The 17,826-nt window shown below is 41.1% G+C and overlaps 1 protein-coding gene across 2 annotated transcripts in view; it reads right to left on the bottom strand.

Annotated features, from left to right (window-relative positions):
• The window catches only part of cntn5 (contactin 5), a 120,055-nt gene that overhangs the window by 78,511 nt on the left and 23,718 nt on the right, over positions 1-17,826 (bottom strand). For both annotated transcript variants that reach the window (XM_054793930.1, XM_054793929.1), the window contains exon 2: positions 7,163-7,281. In XM_054793930.1, the coding sequence (XP_054649905.1) occupies positions 7,163-7,217 (55 nt within the window). In that variant the 5' untranslated portion in view covers positions 7,218-7,281. The remainder of the gene's footprint in view (positions 1-7,162; positions 7,282-17,826) is intronic.

The following is a 17,826-nucleotide window of genomic DNA, read 5'->3' as shown; positions in this document are numbered from 1 at the left end:
CATGTATATGTATATAATGTATGTATGTATGTATGTATGTATATGTGCATGTATATGTATATAATGTATGTGTGTGTGTATATGTATATGTGCTCAGATCAAGGGTACCCTTTGCTGTCTTCAACTTCACTTGAGTAGTATTTGAAATTGTTGTTCTAACAATGTGTACTATCTCTATCACTCTGACGTTTATAGAGTGAGGAAGCTTACCAAACCATAAATTAAGCCTGTTCATGTTTTTATTTTGCGCTAGCACGGCTATGTTGTAAAAAAGTGTCTATATTTGGACATTGAAATGTTACATGTAAAGCATGTCTACTTTTGTTGTGAAATAAATAATATTTTCTCTGATAATTTTGTCATGATTTCTACTTAGAATTAAAGAATGATGTCTGAAATTGGTTTCTAATGTGTTTTATTCAAATATTGTCAGTGTAAAGAAAAATAATTGTCGTGTAATCATTAGTGAAAAGTACATTACCTTCGTGTCCGCCTGCCGATGAAAATTTTCAAGAACATAATTCCATGGAAAAACAAACCTTATGACGATTACAATGGTATATATTCATGGAATAATTACTCAATTCTGGAACTAAAGTGATTTTTTTGTGTAAAAAAGAGTAAAATAAGATTATTTGAACAAAAGTCTAAAACACCCACATTTCGTGTCAGGCCAGTAATGTACGTACACTTCGAGCTCACAGCGTCCATGTCAAATTTACACAACAGTGTTTCGTGGAGGCACACTGTGTCGAAGACACACACAGCTCATTCACATTAAGGCTACACACGCACACACACAAACACACACACACACAGTAAGGTTGCTTAAAAGCACTTTGAGAGTGTGTACATTCCAGCATGAATGCTAACACATTTCCAACACACCATTGTGCCACCTCTGATACTTACAGTATCTACAATTGGTATAAAATACAAGAAGATATGGGACCTTTAAAGAAAAGGTACAATAGATTGCACATTAACATGTTATCAGCGTTAAGTAAACAAGACGAGGGGTGTTGGCATGCAAAGCAGCCATGATGGTGCGAGGTGATGCTAAAGGAAGACGACATGTTACAGCAGCATACGGGGCAGACCCCAGGAAACATTGCAGTCGCACACAGCCAGGAATTAATTGGAATAATGTACAGTAAGTAGGTGAGACACCGGCGGGGGCCCGAGCAGACGAGAATGATTAGTCGATAGAGCGTGAGATTAATGGAGACCTTCATGGGGGAGATTCTATTGACTGAGCTGATTAGGCCGGAGTCCATTTATTCAGCCAAATATCCTCCATAGAGTCTCCAACCATGAATCATTTTCACTTTTATCTCAGCTCCTAGACCACTAAAAGCTTCATACCCCACCCTCACACTTGTTTAAATGTTGCCCTGCTAACAAGTCACTGACACGTGACCCCTATCCCACAGTACCGTGTTCCTATATCTCAGCCCCAGTCAAGGCATCGGTTCTGTTCTGAGTTTCTCCTTGTCTCTGTAGCACAAAAAAGAAGATTTCTTGCTCCGTATTGGATTCATTGAAGACTTGGTTATGAAGTCCACTGTCGATGTGGTCCATTGTTTAGCTAACAGAAGCAGGATGTGCTAACTTGAAGCCTACAGGCTCAGACACTGAAGAACATATCCCAAGGTGATTTTAAAAATATTTGCATATTCATAGATTGTAAATATTTGACAAATAGATGTATAATTTTCCCAGCATGCTGTAGCATTCAGTGCATGAGTGCAGGCTTCTCTCATTGGCTTCAGGCTGCATTGCGCATAAAAAAAGGTTCTTTTGAGCAGCACTGGCATCAGCAAACACTTCCTGTGTGCTCCAAACCACAGCAAACTCCAAATCCAAAGATGCTTTTATTTCCTGTGCCCACGTTGGGAGCACAAGAGAGCTTCCGCCAGCTGGAGGAAGTCCATCACTCCCTGCTGGTGCCGCCAAAAATAGATAGAATAGCCATCTTGTTGAGGTAGCTTTTGGTGCTTCTTTCTCTGTCTCAGGTCACCGTTTAGACATTCATTTGCACCACAGCATCACATCCAATACCAACACTTCAAAAGGCATGTTCAAAAGCTCAAGAAAAATACATCCATATACAATATGTCAATAATAACACATTTTATTATTATATACTTTATATAATATAATATTGTGTGCTATTGTATAGTAGGGTATTGAATAGCAGTGTGTAGTATTGTACAGTATAGTACTGCAGTGTTGTACAGTATTGTATTGTATAGTATAGTACTATATATTATATTTTAGTATAGTACTGTATAGTATAGCATAGTAGGGCATTGTGTAGTATAGTGTAGTATTGTATAGTACTGTATAGTATTGTATTGTATAGTATAGTACTGTATAGTATAGCATAGTATTGTATTGTATGGTATAGTGCTGTAGAGTATAGTAGTGTATTGTATAGTATACTACAGTATAGTATTGCATAGTATAGTATAGCATTGTGTAGTACTGTATAGTAGTGTTGTGTAGAATAGTATAGTGTCATGTTCCGCAGGACAAGAGCGAGCACTTCCTGTCCTGCGCCCTTATTTTGGTGTGCTGCATTTCCTGCTGGGGAGAAGCTGCAGCTGCTTCACCCCAGTGGTTTGTTGCTCAGCTGGCTGCAATTGCAATTAGTGGGGTTTAAAAGCCCAGCGCTGTCTCAAGTACGCCGCTGGTTCATTGTGTCTTTGCCTGGTGCCTTTGTGTACCTCGCCTGTGCCGTCACTTAGACGGTTCCCTTTCCTGTTACTACAGCCCAAGTCTTCCATGTATGATTTTTTTCACAGAGCTTTTTTCACCTCTGTCGCTTTCTGCTGTTTGCACCTGCTTTATTAAAGTCTTTTATTTTCCACCACCCACGCCTGTTTCTGCATACTGGGAGTTAAGCACTTGACAGCTCCATTGTCTCGTGACAGTATAGTATAGTATTGCATAGGACTGTACATTATAGTACTGCATAGTAATGTATAGTATAGCACTGTATTGTATTGTATTGTATAGTATTGCATATTATTATATAGTATAGTACTGTATTGTGTAGTATACTATAGTACTGTACAGTACACTATTATGTAGTATTATGTTATTAATACTAATATTATATCATATAATAATATTAAACATATACTTGTATATTGTACTATTTATGTATTTATTATGAAATGAGGCAAGCAATATAAAATGATACAAATATGGAAATAAAGACAGGATGCTGAAGAGAAGCTTGATCTTTACAAGCTGTTTTGGTTACCTTATTTAGGTGCTTAGGATAAAATAAATACATGAATAATTAATGAGATCAATAATATATAGTTACGTCTCTTATAGTTACAATCAAATGTTTGTATTTTTTTCAAAGATAGATGATGTGGTGCAGCGTTGGTATTGGATGCACATGTACCTAAATATGAGAGTACATCACAGCAATAGAGTCGTTTCATGGCGAGTACGTCCAAATCCATCAATTTCCCAAAGCATATTTGTGGTGAACGACTGCTTTGCCCTTGGTCAAAGTGGCCTCATGCATCACCCGTGCAGTACAACACATCTCCACTCCCTGGTAGCCACTTTTATGAAATGGAGACACCTCGGAGGGACGGCTGAATTACACTTCTACACTCCACGCAGTGGTTCAATCAGCATTGGGCCGCAGCAGAAAAAAGAAAATGACTCAGACGTCGAGTCTCGCCGGCCCACTTTTTAAACATGAGAGGATCCCGCTGCCCTCGCAGCCTCCGTGCGCTTATCTGCTGAAATGAAAAAGCAGCAGATAGCCGAGAGAGAGAGAGCGAGTCAAATCATTAGGAAAAAAAAAAAAGAAGGGAGGAAGAATTGTTCTCCAAGTGGGCATCTTTGGGACAGTTTGATGAGAACAATGGGCCAATAATCCATTACACAGGCGTCATGTCACAAGTATCACAACACGCAACCACACGATCACACCCCGGGGGGTGTCTGCTGCTGCCATGAGAAGCAGTGTGAAGTGGAGCATCATGCCTTGGTGACAGCTGTTGCTACTAAACTCAACCCAAAAGCACTTTCTGCTGACTTTATTGCTCCTCTTCCTCCTCTTCCTCATCTTTCATGCTTCCACATCAAGATCTGTGAGGCTGGCTTCCCGTTCTCATCTTCCTCCAGTTTCTTCTACCAGGTTCTAGTATGATTCTTGTAGCTTCATTCTCACATTGATTCCTCATCTTCTTGCCATCCTCGTTGCTCCATTCCCGTTTTTCCTGTTTGCCTCGCTGTTCTTGACTTGCAGGTTGTTGTTGGTTATTTTTGGTTGTTTTCTGGCACCTTGGTGTTTCCTTCCTATCTGTGACTGCTTTACTCTGGACTCTACCGTTGGCATTTTACCCAGATTTGCATCAAAATGTTGTCGATGTTCCATCATTCCATGAAATAAATGTCAACAAACTAACCAAGCAAGGACAATCCAAGGAAAACCTGTTTATAATCTTCTAAATCCACTTTTTAACAGTATGAGAGCCCTCAAGACATGAAATAACACCGCTATAATCACCTTTACACTTCTATTACCCAACATAATTAGATATAATAAGACATACTAAATACTAAATAATAAAAAAGATAACATAGTTAGCAGTTTTTGCTGGACAGTGTACTTCCTTGTGGCTTTAAATGGTTTTACACTCGTCTTAGCCAAAATATTAGACAGAATAAGAGTAAATAAGCCATGTAAGACATAAATAAAACTCCTACTCGAGCAGTGTTACAGTAAATGTGTTCCCTAGGGAACCTTAACGAGGAGTCTAGTGCCTGTCTCACCGAACACCGACGTCTAGTGGCAAATGTAAAATAGTACATTCACAATTACAAAGCTTCTTCTGCCTTGTATTTGCATTTTAGTTTGTTTAGTTCAATCATTAAGCCATTTTTATGCTTGAAAATGCTTCATTTAGGCCAAGAATAACTACAATTTGCTGAAATATGCATATTTTTTTGACTAATAACAGGCTGTATTCAACCATAAAACTTTTTAATTTTTGAAAAAACGCGATATTGCGAGGGAACAATAATCCAACCGCAATATTGCAAAGGACAACTGTGTTATTGATTTCATTTAAATATATAAATGATTCATCCATCCATTTTCTACCGCTTATCCGAGGTCGGGTCACGGGGGCAGCAGCCTAAGCAGGGAAGCCCAGACTTCTCTCTCCCCGGCCACTTTGTTCTGCTCCTCCCGGCAGATCACGAGGCATTCCCAGGCCAGTTGAGAACCATAGTCTCTCTAACTTTTCCTGGGTCTTCCCCAAGGCCTTCTACCAGTTAGACGTGCCCTGAACACCTCCCCAGGGGTGGGTCCGGGAGCCATCCTGATCAGATGCCCAGGCCACCTCATCTGGCTCCTCTTAATGCGAAAGAGCAGCAATTCTAGGTCGATTTTCTCCCAGATGACGATGTGCTTCTCACCTTATCCCTTAGGGAGAGAAAACTAATTTTGGCCGCTTGTACCCGCCAGCTCGTCCCAAAGCTCATGACCATAGGTGAGTGTAGGAACGTAGATCCACCACTAAATTGAGAGCTTTGCCTTTCGACTCAATTCTCTCTTCACCACAACGGACCAATGCAGAGTCTGCATCACTGCAGACGCCGCACCAATTCGCCTGTCCATCTCGTGTTCCATCCTTCACCTCATTCGTGAACAAGACCCTGATGTACTTAAACTCCTCCACTTGTTATCTTATCCCCATCCCTTCCATACACGGTATTGGCTGTGCACTGCTTCCCCTTCCTGAGACCGAGGATGGTGGTCCAGAATCTCTTCGAAGTCATCCTGAAGTCGTTCTCCATGGCTTCTCCCAACTCCATGTTCGAGTCTTTGCCTCAGCGACTGCCACAGCCGCAAATGATTTAGCTTGCCGGTACCTGTTAGCTGCCTCCAAAGTCCCATGAGCCAAAAAGGCCCGATAAGACTCCTTCTTCAGCTTGATGGCATCCCTCGCCACTGGTGTCCGTCACCTTACGACCACAGCTCCGATCAGCCGCCTTGACAATCGCGGTACGGAAAATGGACCATTTGGAGTCAGTATCCGCCGCCTCCCTCGGAACATGGTTGAAGCTCTCCCGGAGGTGGGAGTTGAAACTCCTTCTGACAGGGAACTCTGCCAGTCACTCCCAGTAGACCCTCAGGATGCCTGATCGGCATCCTCCCCCACCATCGGAGCCGACTCACCACCAGGTGGTGATCGTTCAACAGCTCCGTCCCTCTCTTCACCCAAGTGTCCAAAACAGTCAAGTCTAATGACACAACCACAAAGTCAATCATCAAACTGTGGCCCAGGGTGTCCTGGTGCCAAGTCACATGTGGAAACCTTTATGCTTGAACATGGTGTTCGTTATTGACAATCTGTGACAGGCACAGAAGTTCAATAACAAAGCACCGCTCAGGTTCAGATCGGGGGGCCGGTCCTCCCTGTCACACCTCTCCAGGTCTCACTGTTGCTGCACAGTCCCCCAGCAGAACAATAAAATCGCCCAAGGGAGCACTCTCAAGTACTCCCTCTCGGGACTCCAAAAAGGTATTCTGAACTGCTGTTTGGCGCATAAACACAAACAACAGTCAGGACCTGTCCCCCCACAAGGCATAGGGAAACAACCGCATACCCTACCCTACCCCCTACCTACCTACTAACCTATATATATATGTGTGTGTATATATATGTATATACAGTATATATATATAAAACACTCATAAAATCGCAATATAAAATGGTAAACAGATTTAAAAACTCTGTCTTAATCACTTGAAGTAGAGGTGTTTACAGGCAAATAGAACATTTTAGAACATAAATAAGGCATTAGAAATATACTGTGCAGTCATTATAAAAGCAAAGAGGCATGGCGATCAATCAAATGTGAATAAAGGCAGAAAAAAACTGTCATCACAGTGACAGCATGACTCCGTATGTAAATGTGTAATATGCATTTCTTTTCTTTCTCTTTCTCTTTCTTTCCTCTAAAGTGTACAGTACATATAAAGAATGAAGACACCCCCCCGCCCCCCTACTGTGCCACATTTACATGTAGTGCATCACCGTGTGCCTCAAACATCAACATGCAACATTTTCTTCTTGAATAAAATGTATTCTGCGTGACTAAGAAGCACCTCTCTTACCTGAAAGGCCACTGATGACAGAGAGGAGGAGAACGGGTTGCCATGGTGACCCCATACTTGTTGACAAGGGTCCCTTCTGCAGGAAGGTCAGCGGTTGTGCTTCTTCATTAAAGCTGTACCTGCAAACACACACACACGATGCATGAGGGCTTGACAACAACACAATCAACACAACAATTGGAAATGTTGCCCTTTGAAATGGTGTAGGTTATGTTTTCATAGATGCTTAAATGATGCTAATAACAATTAAGAATACAGTAATCGCTGTAAATATCGCTGTTATTATCACTCCTTCTATAAATTAATTCAGTAATTAATTAATTATGTCTTTTTTGTGGTTGACGGCCTAATATTAGCCACAAATATGCATATTTAAGCACATTTAATGTATACTTGGCTTTTATAAAGCATTTTTTCAAGTAGAAAAATTGTTAAATGAAGGAAAATACAAGGCCTGAGTACACATGTTGTCTCTCACATGTGCTTCCTACGATGTTGCTACACAGCGGAAAGCATCTTTGCTCTTGTGAGTGAGTGATTCCTGACAATTTTTATGTAAACTCCACAATGGCTTCTGAACGTGCTGCCTTTTCTACACTTTCTGATGTGTGAAACTACGCCCCGAAGGAAAAGGTGAAGGTCAAACTCCTACATATGACAAAGGATGGCAAGGAAATCGTAAAAATGAAACGAACATCCATGCAATAGCAATAGCCGTAAGAAAAACATCCCGCCGGATTCGCTGGTCATCCGGGAGAAGGCTTGGCCGTTCAATCAGCACTCTGCACTCCAGATGGACCAAGCTCATCGGAGATCAAGGGCTGGGTTGACAAATTCCAGAAGAGGTACCAGCTGAAGAATGTTATTTATGGCTAATTTCCCTATTTTCTACTACAATACAGCGCAGTATTATGTTTACTATATTGGGTTATGTCAGTGAGAACCACTTGAAATTTCTCACACAGCTCAATGCACTCCACAAAATACCCACTGTAACTTTAGTGTGTTTAGCCGGATCAGCATGATATTTGGTACACGCCTTTAGGAAACTGACAAGCACATGTGTGTCAAATTTGAGCATGGTTGGTTGAAAAGCATTGGCCACCATCAAGCAAATCAAGCACATTACTGGGACACCAAAATAACTTATCATTTATGTAACGATTGTAAAACATTGAGGATACAGTATGTGTATTCCATGTATGCTAGCATGTCTTACAATGCATTTTCACCACAACCCATAGGGGTGCCACTAATATCACTTCCATGACTGGAAGTGATATTAGTGGCACCCCTAATTAAATAAGGCCCTAATTAGTGGCCTGATTTGTTTATGCCAAGGCATAACCATTGTTGTACAATCGTGTTATTGTCATCTCCCTGCAAGAGTTAACAAAGAGGCACTTGGGCAATCACAGCGTGGGTACAAATCAGAACAGAACAGGACATTACAGAACAGAACAGTCTCTCTCCAGTCTGACTGGGATGGTTAAGGACAGCACTGAGTGTTGAGGGAAGATGTCCACATCCAGCAGGAGTTGTCTCACATTCATCATTCATGGACGTCTCATTCCTCCCACAATGCACCATCACTACTGCACTACTTTATCTTGGACATACTTAGCAAAGCACACACACACACACACACACACACACACACACACACACACACACACACACGCATACACAACGTAACTCTTTGCAATTGTTTTACTGCAACTTGCACCTTCCTGTAAACTCACTGGATGAAATATTAGCCACTCCTGCACAATATAATGAGACCCCACACAAGAACTGTAAAAGATAAAAATGATCTGTTTGGAGCTGTCAGACAACCTTATTAACAATGTATTGATGATATAGTACTGCTAGTGCATTCAATAACTCACACAACACACAACAATTACTACTAGCAAATACAAAACTAACAACAAACATATGTATATGTATATATACTGTATATAATATATATAGTTTGTTGTGATTTTGTATTTTTGTTACGTTACACTTTTCCCGCATTGAATGATAATAATATCTAATAATTTGTCATGTGAAAAATGGATACCCTGAATATCCTGACTGTGTTGAACAGTTTGATCTTGGAATGGCTTGATTGTGTCACGTGCTGCGTTGACACTGGTTTGTATTTTTGGTCATTTTATAGTTTGGTTACTAGTCTTGCCTTTCCTTTGTCTTGATTACTGCTTTTGTCTTCCCTGTTCAGACCCCAGGGTTCCCTATTTGGGCGAAGCTACAGGGCGTGCGCAGCTGTCTCTCACTGGCATCACCCTTTTTACACTCGGCGACTGGATGGCACTCGATGAGTCCTCCTGGCTGAGTCTCTATGCCATGTGCTGTTGTCTTTCCCTTTCCACTGCAGTCGGTCATCCCCTGTGCCATCCAGTCGAGCCTGGTTCCTCTGCAGTACGTTTTGTGGCTCCGCCCAACTGGTTTGTGTTGTTTTGGATTCCTTTTGCTCCATTTTTCCGCAATGTCCTCCGCATCATCGTCTTGTGTTCCCGAATCGCTAGTGAAGTAATTGAAGATTGTTTTTTGCTCACACTTGTTTCGCATGCATACTGGGATCCAAACACGTGAATCACGAGTCCTCACAGACTGAATTGAGAAAACTGAACTCTGTGGGCTGCACGGTGGCCTAGTGGTTAGCATGTTGGCCACACAAGCAGGAGATCGGGAAGATCTGGGTTCAAATCTTCGTTGGGCATCTCTGTGCATGTTCTCCCCGTGGGTTTTCTCAGGTACTACGGTTTCCTCCCAGATTCCAAACATGCATGTTAGTTGAATTGCCGACTCTAAAAGGTCCATAGGTGTGAGTGTGAATGGTTGTTTGTCTAAATGTTCCTGGCGACAGTCCAGGATGTACCCGAAGTCAGCTAGGATAGGCACCAGAATACCCTCGACCCTAGTCAGGATAAGCGGCACAGAAGATGGATGGATATTTTTCTATGAGTTTTGGCCTCTCATCCACACGCATATGGAGGTTTTTGTCCTTAAAAATGAAGCTTTTGGAAAACTCCGGGCCAGGATGAAGATTTTTCAAAACTCCAGCTTCAGCGTATTCATGTGGATGACGGAAACAGAGCTTTTGACTTGTTGCTGACATATGATGTAACAATTATGTGCCGTTATTTCCACATTAGATAAGCATAATTTCATGTGTGCAATGGCACATACATATGTCTACTTTCACTTCACGCTGATGAACAAAGGCGCCATTGTGGGCTTTGGAGGACGCTGCTGCTGTTTTGCTGTGCTCGTTATTTATTTATCTTGGACATTAGCAAAGTATCTATCTATCTATCTATCTATCTATCTATCTATCTATCTATCTATCGATTTGGGACATGACAATGTCCCAAAATGACAAAAGTTATTTTGGAAGAATGACGTGGGAATGATAGCATGGCAAGAAGCTTGTTATTGTGTTTGACTGAGCTGCTTCGCCCGCATATTGAATGCTTCTATGTGCCTGCCTTTTTTTGCATAACTATTGTTGTGGCGGCAATTAAACAAGGACAATTTGCCAGACACACAATTATTTCAGCAATGATAGCGTCACAGCCGATGGAGTTCTTCTTGATCACTAAAATGAACTACTTTTCACAGCATTGTAGTGATAATCAACATCTGCTACTTTGTAATAAAAATTCATTTCATTTACACTTTTTTATTCAATACATTTTGCAGACAAATGTGTAATAACCTACTGAAAAGTAATGGTACTTCGCTAGCAGCCCACATGTAGCTCTCCCGTACTCGCCATGTTTGTTATGGCACGTAGACGAAAATGATATAGATGCCTCCGATTGGTTAAAACTGCCTTAACAGTCCATGGAAAAATAGTTTTAAAACGTCACCGTGTGGGTAGAGATATTTTTGACACGGCAGAGACGCACATGTACATTTTTGACAATATCCGTATCCGTGTAGACGTGGCGTTAGAAGAAAAGGAAGTTGTTGTGAGAAATGGTCGGTTTGAAAGTCCTGAATGAGTGATGTGGTTTCACAAACTGTCTCCAACCAAGCTTGTAACCATTACTGCGCTCTTTAGTATTCACCCTGAATTACAGCTCAGGAGTCGCACCTGAGTGGTTCTTCTAAGGAAACTTCCACACCGTCCGGCATAGACTAAAATTATATGAAAAAATGAATAGTCCCAAATGATTTTAGCATTTTGTCTATGACACGGTTCATGTAAGTTGAGATATATGAGAAATACAGAATTTTGAAATATGGCCCATTCATTTTCAATGGGAAAAATGTTTTGGAATTTTAGAAAATCTGGGAATGTTTTGAAATATCTGAATAGATAGAAAACTAATCCCGAATGAGCTGAACGATTCGATGTTGCAATGGCTTGAATGAATTAAGAGGGTTGGCACAGCTTCGGTCCGCCCAGGGCGTCATTCAAGCCAGAACCGCCACTGAGTGAGGGGATACAGTGTAAGCCACAATCTGAATTTATGAGAGTAAAGGACGGAAACAATATCAAACAATCTCATCTCCAAGTGTGCAAAGTAATATGTCTAAAGCTTTAATCATGTGACAACAAATGCGACGTTGCAAGACTAAACAATGTGACCCACATCCAGGGCGGGCTGCTTTCATGCTCAATGTTCCGTTCGGACGGAAAGAGTTTTATCCAATCATGCCCTAAAAAAACTGGAAAATTGGTAAGAAAAAAAAAGGCTGGTGAGCCGAGCGGGGTGACGGTCTGTGTAATAAATCACAGCCAAGTGGACGACTGCTGGACTAGTTAGTGTGCTGCCACAGTACACATCAGCCTCCTTGACACGGGTGGGAGATCAGTGCACATAAATAAGAGACCCTGTCAGTCAGCACAGGAGGAAGACGGCCTACACCTCTCACTGTGAAGCAGCATCTTTTGTATTTTTATGGACTGCCTCTGCGGCTCCCCGGCGACAGCCATCCACATTCTCCAAGCCGCTGACCCGTTTGGACAAAACCACAATTCTTCACAAGCAGCGTTGAGAAAAAAAAAATCACAATGATGTGTCTAATGGGCCTCACAGCAAAAAGGATGGGATCACATCTGATGTGAGCCAACATGAGGGATCATCTCCAAGCTGACACCAATGTTTACATTTGTTTCCCCAGAAAAGCCAGCTGGAGCGAGAGCAGGCGTGGCAAACTACGTTCTGTTTAATACGACTTCTCCAAATCATTTTATTAAAACATTTAACACCAAAACTGTCGCCAGCGACAGGATTTAGGATCTTATTTTTAAAATACCATAAGTATTCAACTATTTGCAACGCTATTCAATGCTTTCTGAAACTACAGACTCTGTGCTTTCCAGTGGGACACACGTTATCACAGAAATCCAAGCCGCTCTGAGAAGACGAGGCTTTGATCCAAAGTAGAGTGGGGGTTTGTTTACAAAGGAGTAGGGGAGCTTCAGATCAGGGGTCCCATATGCTGATATTATGTAGGGATGCATAAAGGCAAGTGACGGACAGTCACAGAATAATCTTCTCTCTGAAAAACAAAGTCCAGGCTCGTACTGGTGGATGGTGGCTCTGATTCCTTTTGTGCTTTTAATTTGATACTGTCTTAGTTTTACACAATACATAATAAGTAAGACACATTATATTGATATAATGTTGAACAACGCCACCCCCCAACCCCGTCCCCCCGTTCCGCCGGAGATTTATGGGAACACAAGCCGGTCCGTGAGTCAAAAAAGGTTGCATCAATACTACAAAATAAAGCATTTGATTTACGCACGACAGACTTTATATGGATGTGTGTTTTTAGCACTTTTAATGATAAAGAGATGTTAAATGCTACTCGATAGAGTCTGCCTGTCTGTGACATCATTGCCACGCGCCATCAGACAATGAAACGTAGCATGGCGGATGGCGGAGGACAAGCTGGCGAGCGAGAAATAATTAAGCCACAATCCACATCCAGTGTGTGGATACACTTTATTTTTTGTAAAGAAGGAGATGTTCTAAAAAGGTCAGGTGAAATACCAACACGACAAATCTCTCCACCCACCTACTGAGGCGCCATGGGATTTCACACAGCGCTGACTGTCCATGGCAGAGCAAATCTGTTTAGCATGTAAGGGCATTAAGATCAACAATACTATCTTCCCCAATGGCTGGATAAGGCAAAAAAAGACATTTTCATCCAGCTGGCTGATTTGACAGCTGGCTGATTTTGTCTATGTCACGGCTGTCCAGCTGTCCTTCGATATTTATAATTAAAATAAAAAAAAAATTATAATGCAAATATACATAAATTTAAAGACAAATCTTTATTAATGTCAACATTTTAGCTTTTTCTAGTTCCATTTTTGCTGGGTTTTTGTTTATTTTATTTCTGCAATGAGCAACGTTCCACAGATAGCCCCTGCACCCCACTTTGGACACCCATGAGTATGTCTACGCTCGACCTTCTTGTCGATGTTGGTCAAGGGCTGGGTTGCATTGTAGAAGGTTTTTTACAACTTTCAGACATACATTATGGCTCACTCCCGCTTGCTTGCTCGGCGGATACTTCGCCTTTTTTGATGGTTTGTAATTTAATTACAGAATAAATGCATGATTCAAGAAACACTCATATGCGCATCTTTACTCACTAAATATAGCAAACATGTCGCTAAATTGTCAACATGGATCTCTTTTATGTATGAGATGTGTTATGAAGCAGAACTGATCGCGGGTACTGGAAAGTTGGCAATGAGCGTCAATAGAAGCGCTCTGTGATTAAGGGTGCAGACAAGTCAAAACATCTACATGGGTTGATCTGACAAATCTTAAGTCAAATTGATCAAATGTAGAATAACTACAGCTTCTGCTTGGACATCAACAAGTAGCAAGCAGCTATTTAATTCAGATGTCCTGGCTTCTTCCTCCATGGAAATAAAATCCCGTTGAGGGACTCTCTGACGTACACCACGAATAGCAATGTTTCGGTCTGAACATAACATTTTAAAAAAAGAATAAGGTTTGTGCTACAGAAGAATCCTCGCTATGACAACTCAACATGAACATTTGAGCTGCTAGCCGGGCCACTGCAAGAAGGACGAGGACACCAAAGCTATCAATGTCGCTAGCTAAAAAGGCCATATGATCATTAAACTGACTTCTGAGGTCGTTCCCACGCGCAATTATCCTCGTCGCTCATCCTCGTCGCTAACATTGCCGTCTCGGCGCTCTCACTGGCACATTTTGCACCCCTCAGTGCCTTTAATTGTCCCCGTGACCTCAATCAGAAGACAATTACCAAAGGGGAGAGCAGCGCGGGTAATTATCGTCTGCGTCATGACACCCCGGCGCTCGCTGAGCTGACATCACGTTTGAACCGCTGACGACAAGCAATCAACAGCACGCGTGAAAAGGTCTTAAAGAAGATGCTTGCCAGCCCTGTCAAACGAACACTTTGGTTGACATGCTGATTGCAAACATTCACAGACAGGTTGGAAAGCAAACAGGACTGGCAACATTTGCCTTTTTTAAGCGTAGAGAGCTAAAACATCTACAGGACACTTCATTAGGGACTCCATATATTTAATATACAATACACTCCTGATTTGAATTTTAAGAGCAGTTAAAAATGTCAAAAATGTACATTTTGCACTGTTGGATCTTAAGGAGGTTGTAAGTAGAGCTTCAAATTGCAAAAAGAAGAAATGGAGGGAAACAAAAAAGCAATTTATTGCAAATAAGCATTAAATTGAAATAGGCTGTTCATCAGCTGATCAAAAGTTTAAGACCATAGCTAAAAAAAATCCCCAAATCATTCTAAAATAGAAATAAAATATATAAAAAAGGAGTACGTAATGAGTAGCTGTGCCATTCTTCTTAATCATCTGAAAAATGGATTTGTGGATGCTTGATGCCAGTGTTTCCAGGAGGCTAGTGGGAATGTCGCTCCAGGTGGTGTAGATGGCTTCACGGAGGGCATCAACTGTCTGGAGCTGACGTATGTTTTTGTAAACTTCCCTTGCCATCCTTCCCCAAATGTTCTCCATTGGATTTAGATGAGGGGAACACGCACGATGGTCCAAAAAAAGTGAGCGTATTCCTCTGTCCTTTGTGAAGTGCAGCGTTGTGCTGTTGTAAAAGCCAGTCATTCCCACACAGACGAGGGCCTTCAGTCACGCAACATCTCCACATAGGCATCTGCACTAGATCACATTCAATCCACATTTTTACGAACATTTTGCCTTTTAAAGGCTGTGCTCTTAAACTTTTCATCAGCTGATGAACAGCCGATTTCACTCCTTTGCAATAAATTGCTGTTTTGTCCCACTCCCATTTCTTCATTTTGCATTTTGAAGCTCTATTTAGAACCTCCTTAAGATCCAACAACTGCTCTTAATATTTTGATCAGGAGAGAATATATGTGTGTACTGTATGTATATACTGTATGCATATAACCATGGAGGAATACAGTATGTATATTGTGAGTGCGTACACAACTACTGTGTACATTTCACAAGTGTAATAACATCTGCACATGTTTTGTGACCTGTTCTTAGAGCAGCCAATTAGTGTATTCATTTTTACAGATTAAATATTTCAAGCATTTCAGCAATGGCACCCATTTGTTGATTTTTTTTCACGACTGACAAAAAATATGGAAATAGGAAAAGAAGATAAGTGCACTCTTTAACTCCCGTGCAAGTGTCTCAGATCTCTTGGGAAAAAACAGTTTGGAGCGACAAAAGGCGCCTTTTGTAAATAACAAACATGAGATGAGCTGCAAGTGTCTCCTCCCAGGAGAATAGAATATGTAGAAAGGTGCAATATGGAGCATAGGAAAGAATATCCAAATAGTGGGCGCTGCAATTTTCTCATGAAGGTGCAATTCTGTACGTGACAACATGCCATTATCGTTGAAGTATTGTGCTCCTGCAGAAAAGCGTCAGTCGACAAATCATGTAGTAAAGGAACTCCAAAAAAAAAAACACTTAAAAAAATAAAAGCAGTCATGCATGGATGCACAGAGAAATGGAATAGTCCAACCTGACAAGACATTTATTTCCTCATATGTATAACAAGGAGGCAGCCCAGCAGGAGGGGCGGGAATAAATAGAAATATAATATACCTATCTAGAATCATATAAATTCATGCATCTTTTTAAATTGCTGACATGGTGAACGTCTCCTGCACTCCAGGAAGTGAGCACCTCTCCAGCACACCTGCGTTTATTTTTAGATCGGACGCCGAGCAAAATGGCATTCCATCAATCCCCTAACGGCAGAAGCTTCACTTTAATGCAATCCAAAGCAATTAATGCACATCATGTTTATTGCAAATGTGCTTACTGGCCACAATAACAGTCACATCGATCCAAACTGTCAATAAAAGTGAGACTTTGTTACCTCCTCCGAGCAGCAAGTTTTCATTGATTTTTATAGTCTGATATTTTTTGTCCTTTCTTATTATTTGAGTGTTATAAAAGGTTCTTGTGCCGACTTTACAGATTTGACTGTCAATGAATATTGGAAGCGTCCAGAAACAGCTTTCATCGTCCGTGCTGGGGATATCAGCATTGAACGCTTTTGCCGTATAATAAACTGAGCTTGCTGTGCACTAATCAGCCTTTTCCAGAATCCATGAAACAATCCCATAGCAGCAGCTTAATGACGCACTAAAGGCTGTAAGAAGAGGAAGGGACTGGAGAGATGTGTTTTTTACCCTCCATAACTCATTCCTAACGTCTTTATTGGATGGCGCAATCTTTAAAACGGCCTGATTCATATTCTTGTTTGCTTTTATGCAAATGTCACATGCGTATGTGCTGAATAAACGCTGCTGTTGAGTGCATATCTGCAAATGTTGAATGGAGGCAGCTGGACTCGTCTTGTTTGTTGAAGACGTCTCACCTTTAACGAACTTCTTCACTTCTAAATTTTAGCTTGAGTTTCCCTGTTTATGTCCAGTTTTCATCAACCTTGTCGAAGCTAAGCCACAAGGATACACCAGTGACGTCATGCAACCCCAACCTTGACCTGTGGCGTTAATGCCTGATACAACTAAAGGTACATTTGTTTGGACAAATATAATGATGATAACAAATATAGCTCATAAGAGTACAAATTAAGAGATGATATTGAACAATCTTCCATGATTTTCTTGATAATAACCAAAATCAGTTAAGTTCTTACATGAATAACTATAGCATTGTACTGCCAAAATGTACCTAATTGTGTTTTTTTCACATCAAATTTCCAATACTTAGACATAACTTTTTTATTTTTTTTATTTATTTACATATTAAGTATTAGTTTAAGTGGGACTACAAAGAGGAAGGAGTTTGAAGGGACAAGCCTGTCTCTCACACAAACTCACGTACGTGCTGTATAAATCAGCCAATGAGATGAGAGCGTAGGCGGTGCCCCGATAATCAGCCAATGAGATGAGAGCGTAGGCGGTGCCCCGAAAATCAGCTAATGAGAGCGTGATGCGTCATAAGGCGTCACCAAGTGTTGGTCTGAACTTGAGGCACCAGCATTAATAAAGTTGAGGCATTAATAAAGTTGATTGAAAAAAAAAAGACTTGCACTGACTTGACGCTTTATGTTTTATGGAATTTCTTCTGTAATACGATGCAAAAACTTCCCATAAATTCTTTATGTTCAGTGGAATTTATGTAAAAGGAGGTT

This window comes from Dunckerocampus dactyliophorus, chromosome 12 (assembly GCF_027744805.1).
Source record: "Dunckerocampus dactyliophorus isolate RoL2022-P2 chromosome 12, RoL_Ddac_1.1, whole genome shotgun sequence".
NCBI classification, from domain to species: domain Eukaryota; kingdom Metazoa; phylum Chordata; class Actinopteri; order Syngnathiformes; family Syngnathidae; genus Dunckerocampus; species Dunckerocampus dactyliophorus.
The sequence above is the reverse complement of the archived record's forward strand: the minus strand, read 5'-3'. Positions and strand labels throughout refer to the sequence as shown.